We start from the raw sequence: 16,040 nt of genomic DNA on the forward strand, positions 1-16,040 counted from the left end.
AATGGTATAAATTCTGCGACAGTCATGAGGTCAGTTTACTGTATTGAGGATTTTAATTTTTATACTTATTGTTTATTTTGTTATTAATACTGCACTAGTACCTTAACCTGAGTCACATTTTCAACACAAGTCTTGCTGTGCATGTAGTACAGTCTCAACGGTGTTGACGGACGTACCGAAGACTACTCAAAATTCTCATCAAACAGACAACCTTTACAGGCTTTTGGTCATCTCTGCTGACTTGATGTTACAAAAGCGAATAACTCTCCTCAGGCTGTAAGATTCAGGCAATGAGAATATTGTATTGAAACTGTAAAAGGAGCATACATTACCAGTCTGAGACAGTCTGCACATATAATCCTGGCAGCTCCCTGCAGCAAGACCATATCACTATATCGATACCTACAAACGCATTACTGCAGCCACAATATCAAACCAGAGCTCTGCAAAATACATCAGAAAATATGTATTCTGATTTTAGATGCATTTCGTAGATTGTAGCTGATGGTGTCTGTTTGCAAGCAGCAGCACAGTAAACTTCTTTTCACTGCAGAGAATGTGTGTGTCAAGTAATGTTGGCAGAGACACGTTTCCCATCTCTTTGACAAACTGGTCAACATTGAGCATTTGAAGCCACACAAATGTCTTCAGTCTCAGAAATATAACAAGGCACTGGCTCACTTCAGTTTTTTTGTTCTCTTCCTTTTGAAATACACACATAGCAACCCCAAACACTGGATGAAAAAACACTGCTGAAAATGTGAAATATACCAAACTGTATTACAAAGCCCCTGTGAGGTTTTTTACCATGACCTACCTTTTTTTCAGCTGTCAGAAATGCACACATCCAGATACTTTTTCTCTAAATCCTGGTCGTATCTTCCAAACTATAAAGTGATTATGAAAATACCTTACAGTGGCTGTGTGCTTGTGCAATTAAAACACTTTAACTGCTGGATCAGTTCTTAATGCCACTATTGTTTCCTTAATCCCAGCAAAGCTGTCTTTTTTTTTTTTTTTTTTTTTTTTTTTTTTTTTAAATTGGGTCCAGCCATCATACCACCTCCAAAGCTACTTTAATCATGCAAATCAGCAGGATCAGTGAATCAATCCATCATCTCTGCATGATACACCTCTGCTTCATGATTCACTGTCTGGAGGAGTTAGGAGGAGGGAGCTCTTCAGAAAGAGTCCATTTAGATGGACATGGCATCTGGTAACACGAGTGTGTCATTTTCAGCATTGCTGTTATGTGCAGTGTCTTTGGTTAAGAGGATACAGGATGCAGACGTGTGGCTGTCCAGCAGTGTTGAAACATGGTGGGAGGCTGTGGACCTCTCTGTCTGCCAGAGAACAACATCTTTGCTCACAGCCAGATGCAGGAAAGACACTCTGACATGCCTGAGGTTTTTCAGCAAAGAAACATGGGTTCTTTAAGACGACTTAACACACTTAACAAGAGAACAGCCAAGAATGGAAATATGGGGCCTCGTGCCTTTTCTTCTTCTTCTGTCCTACTTTGGAAAGTAATCACATTCTTTTAGCTTTTAGAAGACAGAACTATATTAACAGCCTCCATTTCTCATCCTTTAGGCTGTTGAGTAAAGACATTTATCTCAGGCAATGCTGAAGAATTACAAATGTTGAGTACCTGTTCTCCTTTATGTTAAGCCTGTTTCCTCCCTGTTTTTTCATGTGAGAGTATTAGTGAGCAGCTCAACAAATCCAATGAAGGAAGCCAAAGACAGAGCAGAAGATAATATTAATCTGGTTACATCTGCCCTCTCCCCAAAAATAAATGTAACAGATGTGATACACTGTATATTGTCTATCCTATTTAAATCTGAACTCTTGAGAAACACACACACACACACACACACACACACACACACACACACACACACACACACACACACACACACACGTTTATACAGAGGGATTTACTTAAGAGTTTTCCTCTAGCTCATTACTCCTTTGGGCACTTGTGTGCATACAAATCACATTTTTGCTACTAAGTGCATTGCGGCAGCTGAATTGATTTTCCTCAGCTTTATGGTAAACGCTATCTGTGGCTTCAGTTTCCCGCTGCTTTAGTTAACACTTTAAGTATCATCAGTGAGGCAAAATGCTTGACTTCTTGGTTTAATTAAAGACAAGATTAGGTTTCACTGCATTTCTCTTTTCCACTCATGGGAAAAAAGGAGAGTGGAAAAAAGGAAAGCTGTCACTAATAATATCAACGATGGCTCCAGTGGATTTAGCTGCGCTGGTGGGCACAACCACAACCATAGTTGTGTCCCAAGTACATAATGATTTTAAACAAGTTTTGAATAGGTGGTGGAAAAATGGCAAAACTAAGTATATTCAGGTAAAAATAAACTTGCTCCTTACTCCAGTAATGTTCAGCCTCACTGCACAGCCACGATCCACCGACACGGGTGTTTTCACTGAGTTTAACTAATTACGCCTCTTCTCAGGTCTGTGTGGGTGTGTACAGACTGAGACATGAGTTTTATTAGTTTGGTTGCACCTGCGAAGACCAGCTCACACCTGAAAGCAGTAAGAGGTAATGAGAGGTTAGAAGTTTGGTGATGTGGGGACCAATTGCAGGCCTACTAAGTAATGTAGCTGGTGAGCTTTTGCATAACAGGCTAGCGCTGCTCAGTCAAATTGATGTGCTCGCGCTAATATCAATTCCTCGTCTATGTGATACACAGATATACACTGTAAAACCACTGAGAAAGCTCCCCTCTCTCTCTCTCTCTCTCTCTCTCTGTGACTTTCCTGTCTCTCTCTCACTGTGGAACTGTAGAATTAAAATAAATGCTAGATATAGATCTAGATACATGAATGGGAGACAGAGTATCGGTGACTCAGCTCTGTCCCTGGCAACACATACAGCTTTTTCAGTCGCCCATGGAGGGATGTTTGATCTTAAACAGCAGGTCCAGGGGTTATCCATGTCCGAGCAGCTAAAGAGCAGACTGCACATTGTGAGTGGAATCACTCACCTCATTATACCCATACTTCCCCTGGGGCAGATGTGGTATAGCCTATTGTTTAATTAATTATATATTGCCAACAGTAGCCTGTATTATAGTCTATGTCAGCCTATATTATACAATAACCAATATAGGTAACAAGGTAATAATCTGAAAATGTATTATGCTAATATTCCATCTGTTCACTTAGATTTGGGGCAAAAGGTTAAGATAGTTATTTATTTAAAAATTCATAAATATGACTGATAGCCTACATTATTAATATAAATAAAGTATTAATATAAATAACCATGTCAATTTATCCCTACAATGCAAACAGCCTATTTGAAACATAGCCTACACATTTTAAGAAAAAATGTTTTTTTCTAGTTTAGGAAAAAAGTATCAAATGATCCTTTTGAATTTAATATCAAATCTAATGTAAATCTAATCTAGTCCATTGTTCTGCATGTAACAGATGCAGAGTTGACTCATTGCCTTGGCTTAGCATGGTCATTGCAACAGAAGTTATTTTTTTTTTCCAGAGAAAATCCATTCATTTTGTCCACTTGACCCCAAATATCTGAGATGTTCCCTGGGACAAAAACTATGAGACAACCTCTATAAAATGTGATGCATGGCGGTGTGGAATTGTCAGCAGAAAGTAGTGTACATGCCATAGACACTGCTTTACTTGGTGTATTGTGGGGATTTTTGAATGGTGCTGCAAGGGGATGAATTCAGCAGAACACTCAGAGCAGAGGGTAAATAAAGTGTCATATAAAGTAAACAGGAAGTGATTTCAGACATAATTGTGGTTACAATAGCTCTCAGAGCTAGCTAGCTTGCTAACAGACATTTCATAATCTCATTTGCTTGAATCCTACTGGGATAATAAGTTCACACAGATTGTTCAATATTTTTATTATTATTGTTATTTATTTGTATTTGTGCTGTCTGCAAACCTTTCTTCATTTGTGGAGAACTGTGCTCTTGACAGAGGAGGTTAGATAAAAGTGGAAGGCACCACATAGTTAATAAGCTTCAACAGCTTTCTTTGTTTTGGACTCCAGCCCTCCATTCAACACTGTCCAGATGGCTGTTGTTACTGGTCAACAGCACAAACCTCCGTGACAAAGTTCAAATCTATTTGAACTCAGCCCTGATTTGCTTTGCCCTCAAAGCGATTCCCCGAAAAGTGATTCATCTTGACACAAATGTTTGCCATTTTAAATGCTGGTGTGACAGAGCCTTAAGGTGGAGCCGCGTTCACTTTTATCACCCTGACAAGAACATGACATCCTTAGATCCTCAGCATGGTTGCACCCTACTTCAACCTGAGCACCGGTCTAATCACACAGAGTAATTGAAAACATCCTGCTGAGCCTTTCAGACCATTTACTATTGAACAAGTTATCTGTTTTTTTTTTTACTGCAGAACTTTCCTGATATGGCAAAAGCTTTCCTTAAGACAGCAGCACTTAGGAGTGAACTCAATCAACTTAATTGTTTTCCATATTTTACATGTACTTAATGTTGAAGCAGGTCAATAGTATTTACTGGATTTAGATGAAAGAGTACAATCATGCTTAAAAAGAGAAAAGACTGGCAAATACCACTTTCCCACAGCAAGTGGTCCTCAGACAGATTTGTTGTTTCATTTTTTTTCTGAAAATTAGATCCATGGTTTTATTTTATGACACTTTTCTTCCTTCCTATAAATGACTTCTTCTTACATTTGTGTGTGTGTGTGTGTGTGTGTGTGTGTGTGTGCACGCGTGTTTGTGTGTGTGTGTGTGTGTGTGCGCGTGTTTGTGTGTGTGTGTGTGTGTGTGTGTGTGTGTGTACTTGTACTTGCTACATAGTAAGGACCAAAAAAAGTATTTTACTAACAGAGTGAGGACATTTTGGGAAAGTGAGGACATTTTGGCCGGTCATCATTTCTTCAAAACACATTTTGAGGGTTAAGACTTGGTTTTAGAGTTATGGTTAGAATTAGGTTTAGGTTAAGGTTAGGGTCAGGGTTAGGGTTAGGCACTCAGTTGTGATGGTTAAGGTTAGGGTAAGGGACTAGGGAATGCATTATGTTAATGAGTGTCCTCACAAAGATAGAAGTACAAGTATGTGTGTGTGTGTGTGTGTGTGTGTGTGTGTGTGTGTGTGTGTGTGTGTGTGTGTGTGTGGTCACTTTTACTCTGATGAAAGCTCCTGTACCTCTGGGTATTCAGTGGGATTAACATAATTGTAGTTAATTGCCAAGAAAATGGCCTGTGAGGCTCATCTGCAGCGTTCACAGAGGGGAAGACAGATTGTCCCTCAGTGGATGCTGGAGTCGGGGGGGGGGGTCGTCCCTCTCTGAACACAATCAAACACAATATACACACTTACGCTACACAGCTCAGAGTGATCTAATACAAGTTTCCATATTTTAATGGGTATTAATGCACACACACACACACACACACACACACACACACAGAGAGAGAGAGAGAGACTGCAACGGACATATGTTCTCACATATAGCATATTAACAGGCATATTACTGCACACACACTTTACATGGTGTTAACAAGATCAAAAACTGTGTCTGTGATAGATTAGTAAATGATTAGCAAGATACTGAAACTGTCATATTTGATTATTTCATAAAAGGTTTAAATTTATTCGACAGTAATTGGAGCAGAGGTCTTACTGCTGCCCCTCACATCTTAAATCATGTTAAAAGCAAAACTTCTTCTACATTCCTCTGGAAAACACACTAATGATGATTAAATCAGCCCGTCTCGAATGAGTAACTTTTTATTTTTCCTACTTTCTGCATCAGTGCTTCAGGGTTAGAGGAGGATGCCAGGCTGGAAAATAGATTTACAGGCCAGGAAATACCCACTGCCACTGAACTGCCTTTAAAGTTAACGTTATGGGCAGTGCATAGAGCACTGTGCCTCTCAAAACTTTTTCACGTCAAGGACATCTAAACTGACAAATTAGATCATAGAGCCCCATTTAAAAAGATTTTGTCCCAGGGTCCCCATCTGATAAGACTTTTGCTTTTAGATGTTTTATTATAGGAAGTGTTTTAAACCCAGGACCAAAGTAGTCAGTGGTGGATTTACTGTAGATATGGGTGACTTCTTGTCTGGGGGCGGCACGGACACTTGCAAAGAAAAAAACATCGCTCATTTGCACACATCACGTCAATGATGTCATGTCACTGTTCGGGTTGGAGTGTTTGCCCTTTCTAGTTTGTGCAGGCTTCTGCTTGTTGAGAAGGTGTCCTCTCTCACTCTCAGAGGTGGTGGAGATGGGAGCAGGGTGTAGACCACATGTCTCCCCACTGCAGCGGGGGAGCGGGAATCTATCATATAGCGCACTTCTATCTCTGTGCAGTATCAGTATTAACCATGCAATTGCTGGGCAGATTTCAAATGATGATGTAACTGATGACTTTGCATCAAGGAAAGCAAGAAAAGTGTGTGTGTCTTGTTTGAAGTGTGCAATAGTGTAATAATCAGGTCATGGATGGAATTATAGTGAAAATGAATTATACATGTTGTTGTTGATCCTCTTCGACTCCACAGTCAACACCCAAGTGTTCTGGAGAAGCAACAATGCCCCAAAAGTCGTCTGGAGCCATATAAAACTGATCTAGAGCCAGTTCTCTGCACCATTGTTTTCCTCTGTGCTGTGGTAGAATTGCTTCAAACTTTTGCATCACCACTGAATCTGTCTGATGCTCCTTCTGTAGCCTTCCTCCAGCATGCATTCAGATACTTCTTTAGAATATCTATGGCAGAGCTTTCACCCATCAAAATACAAAATAGAATTTCATATTATTTCATTCAGCTCAACATCATCTCATTGTCGCTCCATTAGTGCTGGCTTTAGGTGTTTGTGGTGGTGTGCTACTGCTGCTGCTCGCCACAGTGATTGTCCTAATTCTGTATCAGATGGTGACGACTTCCTCTAAAGAAGTCTACCCACACACTCACATACAAAACACTAGAAAACTGGTTACCTGTATGTATGACCAAGAGATCTGTGTTCTCCAGGAGTAATCTACCGAGGGAAATCAGTTTTCTGTAATCCACTACGCTAATTACAGAAAACTGATTTTCTCAATTATTTTTTCTTTTCTCAATCTTGTTATTAAAAGCCAGAGCACTCCAAGGCCAACAGTGGTTACTAATAAAAGTGTTTCTTGGGACAGTGTGGGTGTGTTGATTGACATCTCTCTCACCTTCTGCTGGTTATGTTTACCCATGTCATCTTAGAGGAGGCTGTGGTTCCTCCAGCTGAGCCCTTGTTTTTCCTATGGGCAACCCATTTATTAAATATATGTGTCTTGTTATAGGTACTATGTGTGTGTGGCTATCCTGATCTACTTCCTTCCTCTGCTGGTGATGGGTTGTGCTTATCTGGTGGTGGGACTGACCCTCTGGGCCAGTGAGATCCCTGGAGACTCTTCTGATCGCTACAAGGAGCAGCTGACCGCCAAACGCAAGGTATCGTGCACTTTAAATAGCGAACCACACTTTTTAGATTACCAGTCAGATTAGTCCAACTTCATCATGTGCATTTTGTACACTGCAGCCCTGAACAGGAAGAGGCTACAATGTTCATGTCTCATTGCCGTTTTTCCTCCGTTGATGAAATAATCATCAAAGCAGCATGAACCTGAATCCCAGCCCTCTCTCCTTTTATCCTCTGGTCTTTAGTGCTTTTCAGCCCTCTGTTTTCACCACCTGCTCTCCACCTCTACCTGTTTCTCACTTTTTCAGTCCACTTGCACGGTCCATACATGTCAGGTGTGTTCACAGTTCCAGTGTTGCATTTCCTTAGAGGAAACTCTCCTAATGAAGACATTGCAGAGACTTGCCTATTTGACACTAGCACATAAAATCATAATCCTATGAGGCTTTATACAGACATATTTACTAAGGTGTCTCCCACTGATGATACCAGGCCCTGCAGCTAGTTTGTAAATACATTTGAGGGGTTTTTTTGTTTGTTTTTGTAGCACTGACACCACTCTAACTCTTTGTCATTCTTTTTACTTTTGTTTTTTGTATTTTAGATTGGTCCTTCACCTTATGCCTTGCATTAAGTAATTTGTTGATTTATTAATCTATTTTTGAACCACACTGTTGGTGTGATTCATTTGTACAGACATTTGTGGTCCCTTCTGTCATGATCTGCTCTCTGAATGACTTCATGCCTGGACTCTGTGTTATTTTTTTCTCTTTCATTTTGAAAATGATTTACCTTGTGTTTCTGTTGATTATTTTACTTCCTGGCCATGTGTGTTTCCCGTCTTTCTGATTGCCTGCCCTGCCCTGATTAGTTTCACCTGTTCCCAATTAGCCTATCCTTCCTTGTGCATTTAGCCTCTGTGTACTCCTTCCTCCTTGTATGATTCCCCATGTTCCTCATGTGCTGTTTTGTTCCTGCATTTGTTATCCAGTGTTTTCCTTTGTGCCTGCGACCTGCTTGGAGTTACTGTTGACTCGTCCTGTTCTTTTTGTCTGCCAATCCACTCATCAGCCTGTAAGCCTGTTTATTTTTATCATTAAAGTATCTTCACTGCATCTACCTGCCTTTGTGTCTATCTGCATTTGGGTTTAGAAATTATTGAACTGTAACAGGCTGAACTGACCAATTATGGACCCAGCAGACAACCTCAAAGATGAACTTTATGAACTGTCAAACACTCTTATGCTCCAATATCATGAGTGGTCAGGAGACATTTGATGGGAATACTAACAGGCTGTGCTAAGCAGGGCACATAGGGAATGTCAAAGAATTTGTTACCTGACAGGCTTGAGGACTTTGTTAACACCCCTGATGCCCAGCCAGTCACCCTTCAGTCTAATAGACACCAGTCATCACCCAGGCTGTCTCCTAGCTGACGAGCTGGACTGTTTCATTGTGTGCTAACCTGCTGCCTGCTCTAGGGTCAGCTAGCTTGCCCTCCAAGTGGAGACTAAAGACATGCTGCTAAAAAATATTGTTTCACTCCTTGATAAACTTGAAGATCATGGAAATAACCACCCAGCTAGAAAAGTGTTGCAGACCTGCTGGGAAAGGCAAAGAGCAAGAAAAACTTGAAACCGAGGAGTGTCAGAGCTAGAATTTTGTCCAACTGTCTTTTGGCCAGTAATCCCTGCATAGCTGCTGAAAACTCCTGAATTTGGATATGGAGTTGGTGCAAATTAAGGCAAGAAATAAAAATGCACATTTTATGAGTATGTTCTACTGGTATCACACATGTGCAGATTTTTACTAACGGCTCAAGAGACCAACTACAGGCAGTACAGGCTTTGTCTTTATAATCCCAAATTACAAAACTGAAATATTCAAACTGCTGATTTCTTAGCTGTGTATACAGTTGAATTAAATGCCATTTGTATAACCCTAGAATGGACTGTACAGTACAAACCAAACAAAGTCCTTATTGCTGTGATCCAAAATCAGCACTCACAAGTGTCAAGAGTTTCCAGTACTTGGCAGGTTTTGGTATTCAAAATAATGTAAGTTTACTTAAGGCAATAGAACAAAGCACTGAAGTCATATTCTTCTGGATTACAGCTCATATATGTATAAGACGAAATGAAAAAGTGGATAACTAAACAAGCTTCACAGAAAGGAAATATATACATCAGTATTAAACTATCCAAACAAGAGGAAAAGAGCATCATAAGGAAAAATATCCACAGATTATGACAACATCACTGGGATCAGGAGACAAGGGGGAGACATTTACATTCAGCTCAAAATAAAGTAGGTACTGTCAGGTACAGGGGATTAAACAGGAGAGAAGAGGTCATAATATCAAAGTTAAGAATAGGACAGAGCAACCTGTGAAGCACACTTCATATGATGGAGAAGCATTCAACCGATCACTGTGAGCAATGTCAGGTGCCAGAAACTGTAGAACATGCCATCACCACCTGCAACAGATGCGCCTCAGGAAGGGAGAAAACAGAGCTAAACAACGTATTGGAGTGGGCTGCAAGTAAACAGGGGAAAAGACAACTTCTTACAGGAAACAGGATTGATGAAAAAGATTTAGTAGACCAGACAATGTAGGGGGTGAGTGATTCTAAAAGACAGAAGTAATGAAATTACATGGATGCCAGCTATCGTTAAACAACACTGAAGAAGTTGTCAGCTAGCTCCACCAGGCTCCTTCCTAGTCAGCTAGCTTTCAACCTGCTAGTTTCCAGCCTGCATCAGAGCCTCCAGCCAGCATCCCAGTTGACTAGCCCTCAGTCCATTATCCTCCAGTATCCTAGCCCTCTGTGTCTATCTGCCTAATTCTGAAGACCCTGAGCAGTCCCCTTTCCTTGGGACTCACCTGGCTATCTCCCCAAGATATCTTGGAATCATGTTGATTTCCCCCAAGCTGTCTGGCTCCACAGAGCCTCAGTTCAGCACCCATGAACCTCAGATGTCCAGTAATCCAGAGCCTCTGCAGCCCAGTGTCATTATTGATGCTATTTGGTACCCATTTCCTGAGTTGGCCGTGCCGCTGACGTGCCGCCTGTTCCTGCATCACCCTGTTTTTTCCTGCTCAGCAGATATCAAGTTTTTTCCTGATTTCCAGTCAGGGTCAATCCCTGCTTCTGATCTCCACTCAGCATCCCCTGCTGACACATAGTCATACCTCCGGCTGCCACCTCCTGACCTGCACCCTGCACCCTGTTCCAACCTGCAGCTGAATCTCCAGGTGCCTGCAGCCTTTCTGGACCTCCAGCCTCATGGCCAGCCTCCAGAGTGGTCCCGCCTACTTTGGCATCATCCACAGAGGTCTCTCCCTCACCGTCAGCGTCCTGCTTGACAGATTAATCCCGCATTCCTGCTCTGCCTCCAGAGCCGTTGTCGGCTACCTGCTCTGTATCCAGGCCAGTCCTGCCTTCACTGCCTCCCAACAGAGTGGTCCTGCCTTTTTCCCTGTCTCTGCCTGTCTGTCCGGCCTCCTAACCAACCATCCGATATTTTCAGCTCTTCTGCCACCTTTCTTCTCTTATTTTAAGAAACAACATCTCAGAAGAAACAAGCTGCAAAAACACTAAAAGAGCTAAACCATAATTGTTTTCTTTGTCATATATTCAGTCTTCCACACTAATTTACACCAGTTTGTTGATTCTGTTGACCCTGCTCTAATGAGGCAGACTCATAGATTGTTCCATCTGTCCATATACATAATTTTTTAATTCATTGTCAGTGAGCATCGTCTGTTATTGACAACACTAATGATGTGTCTATGTGCATTAGATTTCCATTTGACAGACAAAAAGTTCAAAGCTGCTGAGCTTTTTCTGGACGAACAGCTTTGTTGCTATTTGTCTGGCCAACAGAGGCTTGTTAGAGGAAGGAAGATGAATGCTGAGTGGTCAGAGAAGAAAATCAATGCAGTGTATGTCTCATGGAAAGCTTACCAAAACAAGCTTAAAACTGAAATACTAAAATACCTGCTGTAACATATGATGGTTTTCCTGGACAGGTTTTACATGAATTATACATTTTTGTGAGCTAAGTACATGTTTTTAGGACTTTTTAGGACAGATTCATTACACTGAGATATTGTTAGACAATAAACACTTATCTGTTACATCTCTTGCAAGAATGCCAAATGCTAGTAAAGAAATGAAAATTTTCCATTCTCTGACTCTTTAGCCTTTCCAAGCAGTCTTAACTGGTCAAATCCAGACTTAGGGGGGCAATCAAAACATCACAAATGAAGACGAAATGCTATCATGTGTCCTCTAGGTGGTGAAGATGATGATCGTGGTGGTGTGTACATTTGCCATCTGCTGGTTGCCCTACCATGTTTACTTCCTGCTGCACCAGTTCTTCCCTGACATGTTTGAGGAAAGGTTCATCCAGCAGGTCTACCTGGCCATCATGTGGCTGGCCATGAGCTCCACCATGTACAACCCCATCATCTACTGCTGCCTCAACGACAGGTGAGTCAGCACCCACACACAAAGAAATATGTTGATGCGTTATTCAATTACAGTCAATTCTCAAATATTCGTAACTCTAGCAAGATGAACCAGGTCTTTATTTTAAACTGACTTACAGCAAATCTACACAGGAGCACAGCCACATGCCTCCTGTGTTGAGGCAATATTAGATAAGAGACACAGACAGTATATTATCTGATTTTTGCTGCTGTTAGCTGTTAATGTAAACTCCAGTTACACCATGTCTTCCTGCTGTCTTTAAAAATTCTGAATAATGTACATTTCACAATTACATACTCATTCCATTATCACTGCTGTGCTGCTCCCTTTTCAACAGAAATGCTTTCCTCATCATTTATTAATTTTTTTGTTCAATTTTAAGATACTGTGAATAAGGTTGAACACATTCTGCGCAATAATGTTTCCAATTTAAAGCTTTCAAATGTCTTCAGGGGCATAATCTCTTAATAGTTTTTAACTTCAAAGGACAGAGACACAGCATGTTGCTGACTATGTGAACTTCACACTGTTTGAATTCATCAAAATTAAAACTCAAAATCACACAACTCTCTAGTACACTATAGGGCTGTCACTTTTTATTTAGAATTGGAACTACCATGCAATCTTTAATAATGAGTTTGACATGAATAGTGGATGTACTCAACATGGAGCTTTCCTAAAATCCACTGTCCATCCAGCATGGGTTTGAGACGCCAATCTTGAACTGCAACCATTGTTGGAGTCAGACCAAGGATCTTTGTTGCACCTCTTTCTATCACAACCGCAGGGTTTGGACTCAAAATGCATGACTCATAGATGAAGATAAAAGGCAGGCACTTTGATGCAATCAGGTTCAGTACGTAGGTAGCAGTCAGATCAAGCAAACAAATCCAAAGGGGTTGCCAAAACTCGAGGTCACTGAAGTCACTTACAATTAACACACTAAGGCCCTAACACCCAGGAAATGCTGGAACGCTTGTCACAAGGAACAAAGATGAATTGATACAGAAGACAGGGAGCATGCAGACAAAATACACTTGGAGAGAAGACAACTGGACACAGGTGCAACACATTAGGGTGGGGTTGACAATCACAGGAGAGGGAAGCACACAATGGCAGGAAGTGTAAATCTGAAACAAGACACGTCCAGTCATCTCCCTACTGTCTTTACTGAAGCCTAAAGGGTAATTATGACACTAAACCGACTGAATTTGTCAACTAATGATGTCTCAGTTTGGCAGCAGAGGCACTGCCAAGGAAGATACCAGTATCAACACTATGTGTGTGCTGTGTTCAAACCTGAACTAATACATACGGAATCTGCAATGCTCCTCTTGGAGCCAAGGTCGGGGCGTCCTTTCCAGCACCCTGAAGAGGTTAAGCAGTGTGAAACCCTAATAATTGGAGCACACAGCTAGTCTGCCACTCCACAGGCCAAGACAACCCAACAGTGGTGGGCCCGGTATATGTCTGCTGCTTCAGGAGACCCCTGGGCCAACCGAGCCTGAAAGGCCTCCTTCAACCTTGACGGTTTCCCTCACCACCCGTGTCCACCAGCTTGTTCTTAGCTTGCTTCCTTGTTGGCAATCAGTAGGATTAAATATGTGGATGCCCAATGGATCTTCTGTCCTTAGTGAACATTTCGTTTTTTTGCAAATATGTCCACTTCCTCTTTTAAAAGATTACAAATCTTTACAGAGGGACTGTAACCATTGACACACTGACACACACACACACACACACACATATACCAACAAGATGTAAATGAATTAAAAGATAGTTATTTGGCAAAATAAAGACAGATGGTCGACTCTGCTTATTGTCTGTAATCAATCATCTCCCATTGTCTCCCCATCGCAGCCACCTGTTAATTGTCCTTGTGCTGTCAGGGAAATGTGATTTCACACTTGGGTGTTTTTGATTCTGAAATTCATGAAGTCCTGTAAATGAAAATATGTGGGTTGGACCACCATGAGCTGAGGTTTGGTCATCATTTGGTACTGGATATTGACTGGCTTTTTTCTCTATCATTTCAGCCGATTTAAATTCAAATGTGTGACCAGTGATGGTCCTCTCCTCTTATTTTCCATCAAACTCATCTCATCTCTCTCATGGTGCGATTGACATTTTCCCTGTTACCCCCTTCCTAACTTCTCTGTCTGGGTTTTGTATGTGGGTTGTTTGTGTGTTCACTGGGGTAAGGTGTTTCCTGTGAGTTGCCAGTAATTTCTACATTTCAGATGCAAAATGCTTATTTCTGTCACCTCTTTCTGTGGGTTTTCATTTTACACAACGTCTAAATTTATTTATAGCATCTACATTAACACCTGCCAAACATCAACAGCTGGTGAAATCATCATTTTGTGTTAATTAACATTAGAATGATTCAGTTAAGTCTTTGCTCTTAGCCTTTTTTCACATAAATCTATATTAGCCATTGTACAGCCTTAATCAGAATGCAAATACTGTATCAGTCAGTCCCCCACACTGTAACTGTGGTTCTATGTTAAGCTGCAGCGTATAGTAAACAGTCTTGTCAGATTGGGAAGATTTCCAAACTGGCCTCTTTTGATTATGTAAAGTGGGAAAAAAAAATTTGTAAATATTGATTTGGTTTAGGATCACTATGATTTATGTAAACTGCATTTCATGTCATCTAACAGAATAAAAAAACACTAACAATTGTGCCATCCACTTAATATGTGAATGTGAAATAAAATGTGAATATTATATATACGCATTCTATGTCATTCATACTTATCTGTGATCTTCATCCGTGGTATGGCACTGACAGATAATGATGGGGTTACACAGGCCCATAATGTTGTGTTGTCTTTGTTGTATAACATGGAGTGAAGAGTTAATACCATGGGCTTTTTCTGCATGCTATCTGAAAGTAATTCAATACAAAAGTGTGCTCCTATGAATGTTTTTTTACATCAATGATATCTAGAGGATTTGTACACAATTGGACGGATGTTGTTCCTGTTGGATGTTAAAGCAGCTATAAATTATATTGTTATAATATCAATGTATCAAATGACAATATAAAACAATGTGATAATGTCAAAAGGGAGCAGCTGCCCTCAGTTTGTCAGCTTTTTCACTGAAAACAGCTGCAACTGGAAGCAGGTTAATGAGAGCACTGCATGGGAACCAAAACAGTAAGGTTTAGGGCTGTAAAACCAAAATGATGAGCTTCATGGGTACTGCAGAGTCTGGTGATGAATGCATGTGGGTTTGTTGCTATGAATAATACCTTTCCCATCACTTATAGTTATTTGCCAAGACAAAATATCAGTAATAGTTACTTTATCTGTTATGGCCATTGGCTTATAGTGGCTAATGCTAGCTAATGTTTGAAACTTATCATAGATATAGCTGTTCATCTGACACTGCTGTGTCAGTTCACTGGCTCTTCTCTACTTGTGCTGCTGTTACACTATGTTTTAGCATTTACAATTATCCAGTAATTAACCCTTGTGGCCACTGTTCAGGAAATGTAATGTAGCATCACTTTTACTGTCTTGTGGTTTTTCATTAAACTGAATGTGTCCATTGCATTGAGTGTGTGACCATCTCCAAGAATGTTATTGGGTTATATGGGATTGCAGGTGAAATTTAGGGCTCTGCAATCACAGCAACAATCACTGTTCAAAAGGGTTGTACTTTGGTATTAATGGGTTTGTTTTGGGTGTAATATGCAATAAACCAGAGTGCCCTCTCCCATTCCCTTTCAAAGCCAGAAACACTTGCATCTTGGCAGATTGCTATGATAAATGTGCAGTGTTTCACACAGAATTGGTTTATATTGTGGCAAGTTGATTACATGTTGTAACTGGATAGTGAACCCGGTTCCAGCATATGCATGCAGTGCGCTCTGAGCTGAGCAAATCAACGTACTTCTATAATGAAACAATGGCACAAATCACAGTGTTAGACATCTTCTATGTTTTTATGTCTTTTATGTAAATACATTTTGAAACTGGACCAATTTGGTCTAGGTGATGATTAAGATCTAAGGTAGTAAGAACGTTTCTCTACAGAGCCTCATTTATGCCCAAGAGACGTCCATGATGCATGGCAATCACTG

General features: G+C 40.7%; 1 protein-coding gene across 1 annotated transcript in view; it reads left to right on the top strand.

Moving 5' to 3' along the window:
- The window catches only part of tacr1a (tachykinin receptor 1a), a 48,991-nt gene that overhangs the window by 23,454 nt on the left and 9,497 nt on the right, over nt 1–16,040 (top strand). Inside the window, exons 3-4 of the mRNA XM_071481966.1 lie at nt 7,333–7,483; nt 11,751–11,947. Coding sequence (XP_071338067.1) covers nt 7,333–7,483; nt 11,751–11,947 — 348 coding nt within the window. The remainder of the gene's footprint in view (nt 1–7,332; nt 7,484–11,750; nt 11,948–16,040) is intronic.

Source organism: Trachinotus anak, unplaced genomic scaffold (genome assembly GCF_046630095.1).
Source record: "Trachinotus anak isolate AG129_WGS33_773 ecotype Australia unplaced genomic scaffold, CSIRO_AGI_Tana_v1 ptg000008l, whole genome shotgun sequence".
Lineage (NCBI taxonomy): Eukaryota > Metazoa > Chordata > Actinopteri > Carangiformes > Carangidae > Trachinotus > Trachinotus anak.